Source organism: Macaca nemestrina, chromosome 1 (genome assembly GCF_043159975.1).
Source record: "Macaca nemestrina isolate mMacNem1 chromosome 1, mMacNem.hap1, whole genome shotgun sequence".
In the NCBI taxonomy this organism is placed as follows: Eukaryota; Metazoa; Chordata; class Mammalia; order Primates; family Cercopithecidae; genus Macaca; species Macaca nemestrina.
Genome location: NC_092125.1, coordinates 168,388,597 through 168,402,640, shown reverse-complemented (window position 1 = coordinate 168,402,640; position 14,044 = coordinate 168,388,597). Strand labels below are relative to the sequence as shown.

Sequence of the window (14,044 nt, the reverse complement as noted above, 5' to 3'; positions counted from 1 at the left end):
TTTTTTTTTTTTTGAGACAGGAGCTTACTATCTCACTCTGTCACCCAGGCCGGAGTGCAATAGTGTGATTGTAGCTCACTGCAGCCTTGAACTCCGTGGGCTCAAGTGATCCTCCCACCTCAGCTTCCCAAGTACCTGGGACTACAGGTGTGCATCACCAGTAACAGCTACTTTTTTAATTTTTATTTTTGGTAGAGATGCGTTCTCTCTACATTGCCCAGGCCGGCCTTGAATTCCTGACCTTAAGTGATCCCACTGCCTCGGCCTCCTAAAGTGTTGAGATTACAGGCGTGAGCAACTGTGCCTGGCCTTGCAGGCAACTTTTTTTTTTTTTTTTTTTTTTTAATACTTTAAGTTCTAAGGTACATGTGCATAACGTGCAGGTTTGTTACGTATGTATACTTGTGCCATGTTGGTGTGCTGCACCCATTGACTCGTCAGCACCCATCAACTCGTCATTTACATCAGGTGTAACTCCCAATGCAATCCCTCCCCCCTCCCCCCTCCCCTTGCAGGCAACTTTTTATTCCAGTTGTCATCTTGACATTTTAGTGAAGAGTGGGTTGTCCAGGGAAAGGCAGGACCTGACGGGCATTGAGAGGGGATTTTATGTGGATGACTCACAGGCAGTAAGGCAGGCTTTGGAGGGAATATTGGAGAGTTTACAAGCAATAGGTATCTGAAGCAGTAGTGTGGGTGGATTTTGTCACATTCAACTCAGTGAGCACTCAGAAATCAGATTGGCATTCACACAGACTTAGGGGTTTCAATGCAGTGCTGCACATTCATGTTTGAGCCACCAACTTTCTACAGTAAGGAAAGGAGTTCTTTGAATTGTAAGTGCTGCAGGGCCATGAATACCCATTTTTAAGTTGTCATCTTGATACTTCCAATTTGGAAGGGTAGAGATGGGCTGGTATTCTTATCTGAATGGATTTAAAGTTTCTCTTCTGGATATTCCATCTTTTATTATACTTTCAGCTCTTCATCCACCTGGTTCTTTTACCTAACTAGGATATAAAGACATTTTTAAAAAAGTGATATTAGATCCAGCAAGATTTTTGTCAGAGCAGATAAACTGGAGTGATTTATTTAGGAAAAAGTTACCACTATGCAGCCCCACCCAAGCCAAACCTGGAGTTACATTTAAAGAGGTCAGTCTCTGAAGAAAAGTGTAATTTGGGGTCATATGACCTAACTCCTGAAGTCACCCAGAGCTTATACTTAAATCAGAAAAGGAAGAGATGCCCATGAGCCCACATTTTAATTTTATTATTTCCACACATTTAGAAAAGTAGGAAGAATAAGTTTTGCAGTATCCCAATAGATTTAAAAACTCTAGTTCCCTTTAAAATCTTTTAAATAGACTTAAACAATTTAATATTTTTTTCCAGCTTTATCACAGTATACTTGACAAATAAGTGTATATATTTAAGGTGTACAACGTGATGCTTTGATACATGCAGTGTGACATGATTACCACAGTCAGGTTTAATAATTAACATATCCATCACCTCATACAGGTATGATGTCTTATGTGTGTGGCGAGAATCCTTAAAATCAGCTCTCAGCACATTTCAAGTATACAATACAGTATTTATGATAGTCACCATGTTATTAATCAGATTGCCTACTTTGGTTAAAGTGCAGAGTCAGGTGAAGGTCTGGGTGGAGGATCATACTTTAATTGATTTAGACTCTAAAATAAATGTATATAGTTAGTTTTGCTAACCTAAGAACCTACTCATAAACAGCTAGTGTTCAAAGGATATAAGATATGATATTTTCCCTTCACTTCTTTAACAGAAAGTGGAAATGAAGGTGATGTAACTTGCCTGAGGTCACACAGGTACTTAAGAGCAGAGAGAGGACTAGAGCCAGGACTGGCTTAGTGATTTTTAGTTTAGCACATTTTAAATTTTTATCATGTGATTCCTTAATCTTTGAGTCTTCCAAATGCAGAAGCTAGATTATAGAATAGCATATTTTATTTTAATATTACATTTATGGAGGTAGACGTTCTTGGTTAAAGCTCTTTTTTAAAAAATAATTTCAACTTTTAGATTCAGAAGATACATGTGCAGGTTTGTGGTATGGGTTTATTATGTGGTGCTAAGGTTTGGGATGCAAATTATCCCATCACGCAGATAGTGTAAAGCTCCTTTTAGAATGGTATATGCAGATTTAATTCTGTCGCTGAAAATGTTTCAAGAACTAATTGGAATTGGGCAATATCTCGCGCATTTGACTTGTATTGTTTTTGGCATTTAGGTTTTCCTAGGACATTAGGACAAGCCGAAGCCCTGGACAAAATCTGTGAAGTGGATCTAGTGATCAGTTTGAACATTCCATTTGAAACACTTAAAGATCGTCTCAGCCGCCGTTGGATTCACCCTCCTAGCGGAAGGGTATATAACCTGGACTTCAATCCACCTCATGTACATGTAAGAATATACAAAGTGCTTTCACAACCCGACAAGAAAAAGACAAACAATTTCCATTGAAAAGTGGAGAAAAGGATATAAGTAGACCATTCAAAAAAGAATAAATCTACATGACTAAAAAACATTTTTTGAATGTTCAAATGTAGTAGTCAGGGAAGGGACATTTAAGTATTTAAATAGGATATCTCTTTGGATCCATTAGACTCGCAAAATCAAAATATAAAAATTTTAATTTTATATTTATTACCGATAAATATAGGTATATAATGTATATAATTATATTTATTTAAAAAATAAAACAAAGTCTATTGCTGGTGGGATCTGGGGAAAATAGTACTCTCATTTTTGTTAGCTAAAGTATTTGTAGCCTCTTTTTAAAGCAACATAGCAATGTGTATTATGAATTTTAAGTAAATATTTAATTCAGGCTACTTTTAGGAGAATAGCTGTGGAAATGGAAGCATTAGTAGATTAGGTCATGTATACATTGATGTTTGTTTCAATGTTGCTGTAGTGGCCAAAAAACAAAACCAAAAAAATCTCAAAAAAGCAAATGAATGTTCATCTATAGGGAAATGGTTAAATGAATTGGAGAATATTTACACCATCTTGGAATATAATATAGTCAGTAAAAAGAATGAATTAGCACTACTTAAAACTTAATACACCTTATTTTTAGATAAGCTTTAGGTTTACATAAAAATTAAATGGAAAATCCCCTCCCTCACTCACGCTTCTCCATTATTAGCATTTTGCATTAGTGTGGTACATTTGTTACAGTTAATAAACTAATAATAGAAAAGTTATTAACTAAAATTCATAGTTTGCATTGGCGTTCTCATTTTCTCTTTTATAGTCTGGATTTTGACAAATGCACAATGACATGACATTTGTCCATCATTACTGCCTTATACAGAATCGCTTCATGGTCTTATAATATTTCCTGTGCCCTACCTATTAATTCCTCCCTGATTTTCCCCAAACTTCTGAAAACTACAGATCTTTTTGCTGTCCTTATAATTTTGCCTTCTATAGAATGTCGTATCATTGGAATCATATAGTATGTCTGCTTGTCAGACTTGCTCCTTTCACTTAGTGATATGCACTTACACATTCTGTGTTTTTTGGAGGCTTGGTAGCTGATTTATTTTTGTAAGTGAATAATGTTCCATTGTATGGATGTACCACAGTTTATTCATTTTGAAGAACATCTTGGTTCCATGTCTTGGCATTTATGAATAAAGTTGCTCCAAATATTCATGTGCACAGTTTTGTGCAAATGTAAGTTTTCACCTATTTTGAGTAAAAACCAAGGAGTGTAACTGCTGGATTGTAAGTATATATTTAGCTTTGTGAGAAACTGGCAAAAATTGTCTTCCAAACTGGTTATTTGATTTTGCATTTCCACCAGCAGTAAATGTTTCTGTTTCTCCACATTGTCACCAGTATTTAGTGTAGTCAGTGTTTTAGATTTCAGCCATTCTACTAGGTAAGCATTATAGTTTTTTGACATGGAGAAATCTTCTAAAAGTTTTTTTCTCTTCTTTTTTGAGATGGAGTCTTGCTCCATCACCTAGGCTGGAGTGCAGTGGTGTGATCTCGGCTCATTGCAGCCTCTGCCTCCTGGGTTCAAGTGATTCTTCTGCCTCAGCCTCCTGAGTAGCTGGGATTACAGGCATGTGCCACCATGCCTGGCTAGTTTTTGTATTTTTAGTAGAGACGGGGTTTCACCATGCTGACCAGACTGGTCTCGAACCCCTGACCTCAAGTGATCTACCTGCCTTGGCCTCCCAAAGTGCTGGGATAACAGGTATGAGCCACCACGCACGGCCCTGAAAGTATTTTTCAATGAGAAGTACAAACAGCAGAATGATCCCATTTTTGTAAAACAATGACTACACCTCTTTATATGTGTATCTGTTGGTGTGTTGAGTGTGTGATCTCTAGCTTTATAAGATCAGGGAGAAAGTCACGAGGGCTGTATCCTGAGCTGGAACTGGATGAGGGAAAGGAATCATAGTTGATGTGCAGAGTGGGCAGGTGGTTAAGTGACTAGGGAAGGCTAAAGGAATAAAAAGATTACCCTTAAAAGGTTCAAAGTATAATATTGATACAGTTAGCTCAAATTAGACATGTGTAAAGGTATATGTATACAGATATTTTAACAAATTTACTTAAATAATTATTGTTCTTTTTGATAAAGACTTTTTGGTTTATCTTTATGATAAAGACTATTTATCTGATAAAGACAGATTGAGTTGTCTTTACAATAGTGAACTCCAGTTTTAAACGGGTGGTAGGTACTATTACTTGTTATCATTCAAATGTGGAATGCATGGCATTGTGTTTTATTAGGTTAATCTTTATGGAAACATTATTACACTTGAATATAGATGGAGTCAGTAATTACTATAGAAAATTACTTCAAGGGGCTAAGAATGGCTTCCCAACTCCTGGGTGCCATTGTGTCAGTAAAGTCCCAATGAGACTTTTTCACTTGAGTTAAGCACTCCTTTTGAAGTCTTTTAAAAATGTAAAAGTGGGCCAGGCCTATTGGCCTGGGGGGGGGATCAAGGCTGTAGTGAGCTGTGATTGTGCCACTGCACTTCAGCCTGGGCGACAGAGTAATACCTGGCCTCCCTCCCACCTCCAAAAAAGGTAAAAGTTCTGTAATTATTTTATTAGATCCCTTCCTGATATCTGTCTCAAGAAGCTATGATGGGGGAAAAATGGGTGGGAGTAAAAAAGAAGTTCTGACAATACAGATGGGAACACTGAAGTCCAACACAGATGCTTTACATTTTGGCTTTGTCCAGACCTGCTGATGCAGAGATTCTCATAAAATTTGAAAAGCCTTACCACTGAGTTGCTTTTCAAAGCCTGGGTTTCTCTCAAAGAACATCTGCAATTACCATGCTGCTTTTGAAGACCTTAGTGAAAGTGCTAACCTAGATCAACTCTACCAGCTGTGGTGAAGTGGCTATGTTTTCTGGGGTATATACCCTGGGGTTCGTCATCTGGCGCCAGGAAAATTTAGGACACGGACACGAGGAGTTTAGGAGCGGAGGTTTACAATAGGCAGAAGAGAAGAGAAAGAGAAACGGCTGTCTCTCTGGAGAAGAGTGCGCTCCAAGTGGAAAAGACCAGCTGGTGGTGGATGCCCTGGATTTTATAGTCCAGGGTGAGGAGATGGTGTCTGATTTACATAGGGCTTACAGATTGGTTGGATCAGGCACGACGTTTACATAGTGCTCAGGGAAGGCTGGTGGCCCCACCCTAATCTTATTATGCAAATGAACTCTCCCTGGCCTGCCGACTTTTGTCTGCTTCTTACTGTACACGGGCTGACAAAGAGAAGGGAAGATGGAGCCACCATCTTGAACACGTCTGGTCCGTTGTTGCTGCCAGCATTCTCCCGTGCAAGCTCCCAGCTTGCTTGTCTATGTCTGCAGCTCGACTTTACAGGCTCCTCTTTGTTAGAAAATGATTTGGGTTGCTTTTCATTAAAGAGAAAAGCCTTACTGAGGACTTCCATCCCCTTACTAGCTGCCTAAGTGATTTCTTCTTAACTCCTATGTCAGTGGTGGCCGGGTTCCCTGGGAAGGAGGGGCGCCGTTGCTCTAGCATCATTCTGCTTTCTGGAAACAGGGTTGTATTTGCTGATGCTCTGAAATTCTGGAAATGACTTTCTGAGCCTTGTGACTGTAAGTAAAATAAAGAACGTGGCAGTAGAGGTAATATACAGCCTTCTCCCATCCCCATCTCTCCTGTCATGTTGGGTTAACAACCATGGAATACACATGTGATAATTACATGGCTCACTCATAAATCATAAGAATAAGTCATATACCCGAGGCCCTGAGCTGTAATGGAATTTTAGTGCATTTCAAATTTATAGCCAGTTCCTGATGATCCAGTTGAGTTGCCTGTGCCTCTCGGTTCTGTTCTGGCCTACCTTCTGACAGATTGATTTCTTGTGACTATCTCCCCTGGTGAGTAATAGTCATGGACATGGGAGGCAAAATTCAAAACGTGTCCATTCTGCAATTTGTAAGGAGCTAGATTCCTGGGGAGATTAAAACAAATTGAAAATCAAGGTTTTTTTTTTTTTTATTATAAATTTACCATTCTTAGAACGTTTGTCCCTGATTGTCATGGGTAATTTAATAATTCCTATTTTAATACACCTTTAAATATGTCATTTTAAAAAATATTCTAATTCATGCCTTCTATTTCTCTTTTCCTTAATTTTTGTGGTTAAGAGTTTCACTAAAATAAATGTCATTTTTTATTATTAAAAAAATTTTTTTTGAGACAGAGTCTCGCTCTGTCACCCAGGCTGGAGTGCAGTGACATGATTTCACTGCAGCCTCTGCCTCCTGGGTTCAAACGATTCTCCTGCCTCAGACTCTTGAGTAGCTAGGATTACAGGCACCCACCACCACGCCTGGCTAATTGTATTTTTAGTAGAGACGGGGTTTTGCCTTGTTGGCCAGACTGGTCTTGAACTCCTGACCTTAAGTGATCCGCCCACCTTGGCCTCCCAAAGTGCTGAGATTATAGGCATGAGCCACTGTGCCCCACCCAACTGATAAATGTTGTTACATATGATGAGAGTGGGAGTTGCCTTTTTTCCCAAATTTATAGTGTGTTCAATATTTAACCCTATGTATGATGTCAGCTATAACTTTATTATAATGTGCTTCATGAGATTTTTTTGGGGAGAATAGAAGGCTAGCAAAATAATTAGACAAACACACTGCAGAAAATCATATACATTTTCAAATCAAATACATAAGACCAGCCAGGTGCAATGGCTCATGCCTGTAATCCCAGCACTTTGGGAGGCCGAGGCGGGTGGATCACCTCAGGTCAGGAGTTCAAGACCAGCCTGACCAACGTGGTGAAACCCTGTCTCTACTAAAAATACAAAGATTAACTGGGCATGGTGGCAGGCGCCTGTAATCCCACCTACTCGGGAGGCTGAGGCAGGAGAATCACTTGAACCCAGGAGGCAGAGGTTGCAGTGAGCCGAGATAGAGCCATTGCACTCCAGCCTGGACAACAGAGACTCCATCTCAAAAAAAATAATAAAATAAATAAATAAATAAATAAATAAAATAAAAGCTGTATTAATCAGAACTAGCAGTTAAGGTATATTTTTTGTTTATTTTACATTGAGAAAGCAGCAACACATAAGAAAAGCTAAAGTGTTTAACAAATCAACACCAGCTTCCCTTTTGAGTAATATAATTTAGGTGAGGACACAGTCACTTCAGTTTTTTTTTTTCCTTCTGTACGTTCCTACAGCGTATGTCATTATTCGATCTAGTAAAATAACCTGAATAAGGGAAATTTCATAGAAGCGCCAGGATAGAATTGGAAAGCTGGCAGAGATGGTACTGAACTGTATTCTCCTAGATTAGTATTTTTCCTAAGTAAACCAAGTTGGTTTTTTGAGATTTTGTTTTCTGCATTAAGAACTCAGGCTTTATTTTAGAAGACAAGGTAGTTTTAGGGATATTTAGAGAACCAAGATGACATTGTCTAAAGGTTTGTTGTTGGGGGAGGTTGCATGGAATTTTAGGCCGAATTGAAAGTAGCATTTATCAACAGCACTGGAACATGTTCGAAAAGATCTGAACTGTTAATAAAGATTTAATGTCAGCTCCCAGGAAATAAGGTTAACATACTGTTAAGTGTGCTATTTCTTTTTCTACTACTCTTACAATTAACACTGTCACCAAGGCCTAATTCTTCATGTGGTAGGAGTCAAAGGTGAATACACGGTTTTGCACAGAAAAGTTTTTACCTGTGAAATGGCCCAACTGTTGTCTATATTAATTGTTTTCTTTGGTATTTGTAGGGTATTGATGACGTCACTGGTGAGCCATTAGTCCAGCAGGAGGATGATAAACCTGAAGCAGTTGCTGCCAGGCTAAGACAGTACAAAGACGTGGCAAAGCCAGTCATTGAATTATACAAGTGAGTGTGCGTCGATATTTTCATGACAAAGGACAGACTGGAAAGGTGTGGAGCCTACGGGGAAGAACACTGGACTGAGGCAGAGTAGTGTTTCTTTAAGACAGATAAACACTAACAACCCAAAACCTTCCCAGAAGTCAGATGAAATGCTGGAGCTGTACATGAAAGATAAATTTCCGTACTTTTATCCTGAAACTGTTAGAACATAAGGACCCCAAACCTGATCATCTCTATCTGTTCTGGATGTAAAACAACATTGAGATTTTTTTTCATTTTCTTAAAATTTTAAGTGACTGAGATAGTGGTCCCACATATGTTGATACTCCCACATACAAATATCTGGTTCGGATAGAAGATTAGAAGAGACTTTTGGTGTGTCCCTTCTTGAAGTGTCTGGAGGGAGTTTAACAAAGAAAGGCTAAAACCATAAAGCAGAGATTAAAAATTCAAATGGCTGCAGGGGCTAGGGCAGGTATTGGAAATGAGTCTCAAACATGGTGAGGGATATGTCAAGCTAGGCAGCTGAATGACAGTTGAACTGGACAGGGTGGCTGCTCCAGCCAGTTAGCATTCTAGGGCACACAGGCCAATGATTCCCATTTTTCAGGAAGAGCAGAAGTCTGGCTTTCTGTGTGTGTGTTTTGGGGGAAATCTCAGTTTTCATATTGGCAACATATTTACATTTTTTAAATAACATGCAAGTCAAACAAATCTCTATGCTGAGTGCATTCAAAACAGCAGTTTATACTCTCTGTTACAATCACTTTCTGGCTTTGTAGTCCCCAGGAAATTTAGCAAACCTTTAGATGAGAGTTTTATGATCATATTATTATGATACAGCAATCATGTGTTCCACGATTCATTAAGTAATAAGGGTTTTATTTTTGTTTTATTTTTTTTTTTTTGAGACGGAGTCTCGCTCTGTCACCCAGGCTGGAGTGCGGTGGCCGGATCTCAGCTCACTGCAAGCTCCGCCTCCCAGGTTCACGCCATTCTCCTGCCTCAGCCTCCCGAGTAGCTGGGACTATAGGCGCCCGCCACCTCGCCCGGCTAGTTTTCTGTATTTTTTAGTAGAGACGGGGTTTCACCGTGTTAGCCAGGATGGTCTCGATCTCCTGACCTCGTGATCCGCTGGTCTCGGCCTCCCAAAGTGCTGGGATTACAGGCGTGAGCCACTGCGCCCGACCAGTAAGGGTTTTAATATACCAAAGCTTTTCAGTGGTTTGCTTTTGAAAATTGTATATTGAGGCACATTTGGAATGGTGCCTATAATGCTATTCTTTGATATGTTTTAAAGGGGAGAAAAGAGGTGGCATCATGACAAGCATACCAGAATTGCAAAAGCTATGACCTTATTTAGGTACACCCAGTGGAAGTGTTGATACCTTTGAAAGGGGCTGGTTTAGCACTTAGTGTGATATATGATATAGACCATAAGATCATGCTTGTTTTATATCTAGGATCTTCTGCACTAATATGTGGAGAAGAAACCAAAAAAGCCATTGTATGTTGGACTTTGTTTTTCAGGAGCCGAGGAGTGCTCCACCAATTTTCCGGGACGGAGACGAACAAAATCTGGCCCTACGTTTACACACTTTTCTCGAACAAGATCACACCTATTCAGTCCAAAGAAGCATATTGACCCTGCCCAATGGAAGAACCAGGAAGATGTGGTCATTCATTCAATTGTGTGTGTAGTATTGGTGCTGTGTCCAAATTAGAAGCTAGCTGAGGTAGCTTGCAGCATCTTTTCTAGTTGAAATGGTGAACTGATAGGAAAACAAATGAGTAGAAAGAGTTCACAAGAGGCTCTCCTCTGCCTTTGAAAAGGAAGGTCACCTACACATGTTTAAGGTGTCTCTGCACGTGTCTCAAGCCCTTCACAAGAAAGCAAGTACAGTGTGGATTTCAAGTGGTGTGTAACTTCAGCTCCAGCTGGTTTTTGACAGCTGTTGCTGTGGTATTCTTTTTTACACATGATGGTGATAGTTTCTGGTTCTCCCCATCCCCACAAAGGCTGTTGAACTACAGCACCAGGAAGCCTGAGAATGAATCCTAAGGGCTCCAGCCCAGACTTCGTCCCAGGCTTTCTGGTGTGTGCCCCCCTGGTAACAGTGAAATTGAAGCTGCTTCCTCACAGTGGTTGTTTCTCTGGTCTTGAGTGACTGTGTCCACAGATCATTTTCTTCCGGTAGGAATAACTCCTTTTCTGTATTCGCACTCCATGGAGTCTCTCCTTTTCAGACATCCTGGGATGAAAGAATTTGGCTTTTTTTTTTTTACATCTGTTTTCACTCTTTGGCCGTTAAACAAAACTGATAGTTATTGCTCTTATCCCTCTCAAATTCTTCTAAGAACTGAGAGTGATGGGGTTGTATTGAATTTCTGTATGCACCGGGAACTGAGCTATGAAGAGGATCTTATTAAACTGCTGGTCTGACTCATGGATTGACACTGTTCCTTTCTTTTATTGTGAAAAAAAAAACCCCTAAAAGTCTTGGGGACCCCCTAAAGTCTTTTGGGAATTCTCAAAAAGCATGGGAAATATAAATATTTAGCTACATAAATGTTGTAAGATCATATCTTATGTATAGAAGTAATAAGACCGTTTGGAATTACTAGACTAATTGAATAGTTACGGTTTCTATTCAGTACAATAAAATGTATTTTGAAAGTGCTGCTAACTATTGATGCTGACAGTGTTTCACTCCTATGAGTGACCCAAACATATTATAAATAGGTGGTAAAGGGAGTGGAGCCTGTGGGGTTGAGCAGAATGTTGTACTAACTGTGCTTGGACTAAGTATAACAGCTTTATGATTATGGGAAAACAAAATCTTTATTTTTTTTTTTCTGTTCCAAAGATTCATCCTGTGGGGTGGCCATAAAGTCTAGAATTAGATACTAATATTTTGTCATTCGTTATAACATAGTATCAATAAACCATTTGTTAAAAGATTTGCCTGGTTTCCAGACTTGGTGGCCACCTTGAATAATTCTTCCTATCCTCTGGGAAGGATGATGAAATTTATTCCTGCTGCCTTAAAAATATGTATCCCTTCTTCATGCATCATGACTGTCCCCAGCGAGTATCCTTTACTATTCCTGGGAGTGACTCCTGTCTGACTTTTCATACTGGTGAGAAGAAAAGAAGCCTATTGTAACACTTTAGTGATGTTGAAACACATTACTTACTTTGTGAAGATGTCCCAGTGAATGCTCTGTCAATTCGCTGCTGTATGTCATCTATATGATAACGAATGCATCTTCCTTCTAAGTACTGCCCAAATTCTTGCCAGCTCCTCTCCCATTGTCCCTTCATGTGATTATTTTTTGGCTACCTTAGTGGAAATATAGACCAGTCTTCTCCCCATCCATCCTCTCAAACATAATGAGATTGTTTATTTTTTAGATGTATGCAGTGAAAATGCCCAGTCAGGTCTATGAATCGTCAGTGCATTATATTGACTCTGAGCACTTTAGAATGTAGAGTTGCAATTGAATGCCAGCTGTGGAGATGGGGTGCATATCAGATATGTAGATAAAACTCAGGTTTGCTGGGGAACCAGGTATAGAGAAAAATAAGTCTGATACAAGGAAAATTGCACAACTTAGAGTAGTTCTGCTATAGATAAAATTTCCACAAAATAGGAAATGTAGAGAGTTATTCTATAGAATACTAGAAAGAGTAAAGACTGCTTTTTGGAAAGAGGAAAATCTTCAAACTTCTTTCTTCACTTCCCTTTGTGTTTAGCTGACCCTCCAATGTGATCATTGCTTTTAGAGTTTGGGAGAGGTATGGGAAGTGGCCTGATCCCTGCTTCCATACTTCACTCCTCCATCCATCTATCCTTCCCCTCCAGCTAAATGGACAATTCTAGCCAACACTGAGTCACTCTTAAGTCTCAGCAGTGGGTGTGTTTGCTGAGATTGTCCAGCAGTTGAGCAGTTTGGTCTCACCGCCCTCGCTAGCTGAGACCAAAAAGAGACAAATACTTTTTTCATGGTCTTAGAAACATAATGCTTATTTCGTGGTCAGTGGCTTTTAAAAAATCTATTTCTGGTTTTCTTCAACAAACTCACTAGTTTTCCCTTAAATGATTTTGTAAAATTTAAAGTTATCCTGAAAATGTTTTGGCAAAAGTAAAATTAAAGGGACATTTTTTTTTTTTTTTTTTTCTGTTGCCACACATGGCTGTTCCTTCACCTTTAAGCAAAGAGAGTGGTTCAGCTGGTTTCTAAGATGCCAACCTGACCTTGCATTCTGTCATTCTACCCAGCTCTTAGTTCAGTTTGCTTCCATTATCCTAACAGGCTTCTTACTGACTTAGAACTTGGAAAGGCTGCTATATTTAATACTCTCCAACACTAACGCAGACTTAAGATAGATACTGTTTATTGAAAATCTACTGAGTGAAATGTGCGGTTTTAGGACCTTTATAAACATCTCATTTAATCTTTCTAGCATCCTGTGAAACAGCCATGATTTCATGTTGATAAACAAAGAAGACAGGGGTCCCAGGGATGTGAAGCATTTTGCCCAGGCTTCTGCTGCTGGTGACCAGTGTAGCTGGAACTCCAGCTCAGGTTTTCCTGACTCAGAAGACTGAGCTTGTTCCTCGATGTTATTAATAGCTACTTGTGTCCAAGCAACCAAGGGCCTTGAGTCTGCTTGGTTCTGCTTATGGCCTCACATCAAGAATAATAGAGCTAGTCTAGGTATGGTGGAGCTGGTCCATGCCTGTAGTCCCAGTGCTTTGGGAATCCTTGATGGGAAGATTGTCAGAGGCCAAAAGTTCAAGACCAGGCTGGGCAATATCACAAGACTCCATCTCTACAGAAAAATAAAAAATTAGCCAGCCATGGTGGTGTACACTTGTGGTCCTAGTTACTCAGGAGACTGAGGCAGGAGGATTGCTTGATCCTAGGAGTTCGAGGCTGCAGTGAGCTATGATTGCACCTCTGCACCCAAGTCTGGGCAACACAGCGAGACCCTGTTTCTTAAAAAAATAAAAAATTGCAGAGCTCACCAAAGTGATGTTCACCTTTTTATGACGTTCCTTTTTTTTTTTTTTTCTTTTTCCTTTGCTTAAGCAAAGAAAGCTGCTAGAAGAGAGTCTTAGTTTTCCTGCATAAGACCTCCTTTATGAATAGAATAAACGACTGTCAGAGTAGGCTGGGCTTGGGCCCAGGCTAAACTATGAAGGAAGCAAGCTCATATCCCTTAACTACCCTTTTGGTGTCCATTGGGTTGTGCCCCGGAAGTGACCTTTGCCCTTGAGCCATCCCCAGCCCATGGTGCCCACACATAGGCTTTTGAGCTCCTTGGAGCTATCCAGACCCTGTTCACTTTTCCTTCCTGAGATTAGAACAAATCACCCCCTTCCACTCCAAACAAGGTCTTGATGATAAAGTAATCCTTAAAATGCTGGTAGATAAACAAGCGATGATGAAGCATCGAACACAGGTTAGCTCCTGACTTTTGTACCAATGTCTCTGTTCCATTACACATTAACATGACTCTGAGTGCCACATCCAAACCTTTGCCCACCATCTGCTTGTTGTGCAACAGTTGAGGCAGTAACCAGGGGAGATTCACTTCCTGTCTTGTCCTT

The 14,044-nt window shown here is 39.7% G+C and overlaps 1 protein-coding gene across 6 annotated transcripts in view; it reads left to right on the top strand.

Moving 5' to 3' along the window:
- The window catches only part of LOC105498458 (adenylate kinase 4), an 81,476-nt gene extending 70,089 nt beyond the window's left edge, over positions 1–11,387 (top strand). For all 6 annotated transcript variants that reach the window (XM_071091852.1, XM_071091863.1, XM_071091896.1 and 3 more), the window contains 3 exons: positions 2,272–2,444; positions 8,311–8,429; positions 9,957–11,387. In XM_071091852.1, the coding sequence (XP_070947953.1) occupies positions 2,272–2,444; positions 8,311–8,429; positions 9,957–10,071 (407 nt within the window). In that variant the 3' untranslated portion in view covers positions 10,072–11,387. The remainder of the gene's footprint in view (positions 1–2,271; positions 2,445–8,310; positions 8,430–9,956) is intronic.
- The last annotated feature ends 2,657 nt before the right edge of the window (positions 11,388–14,044 follow it).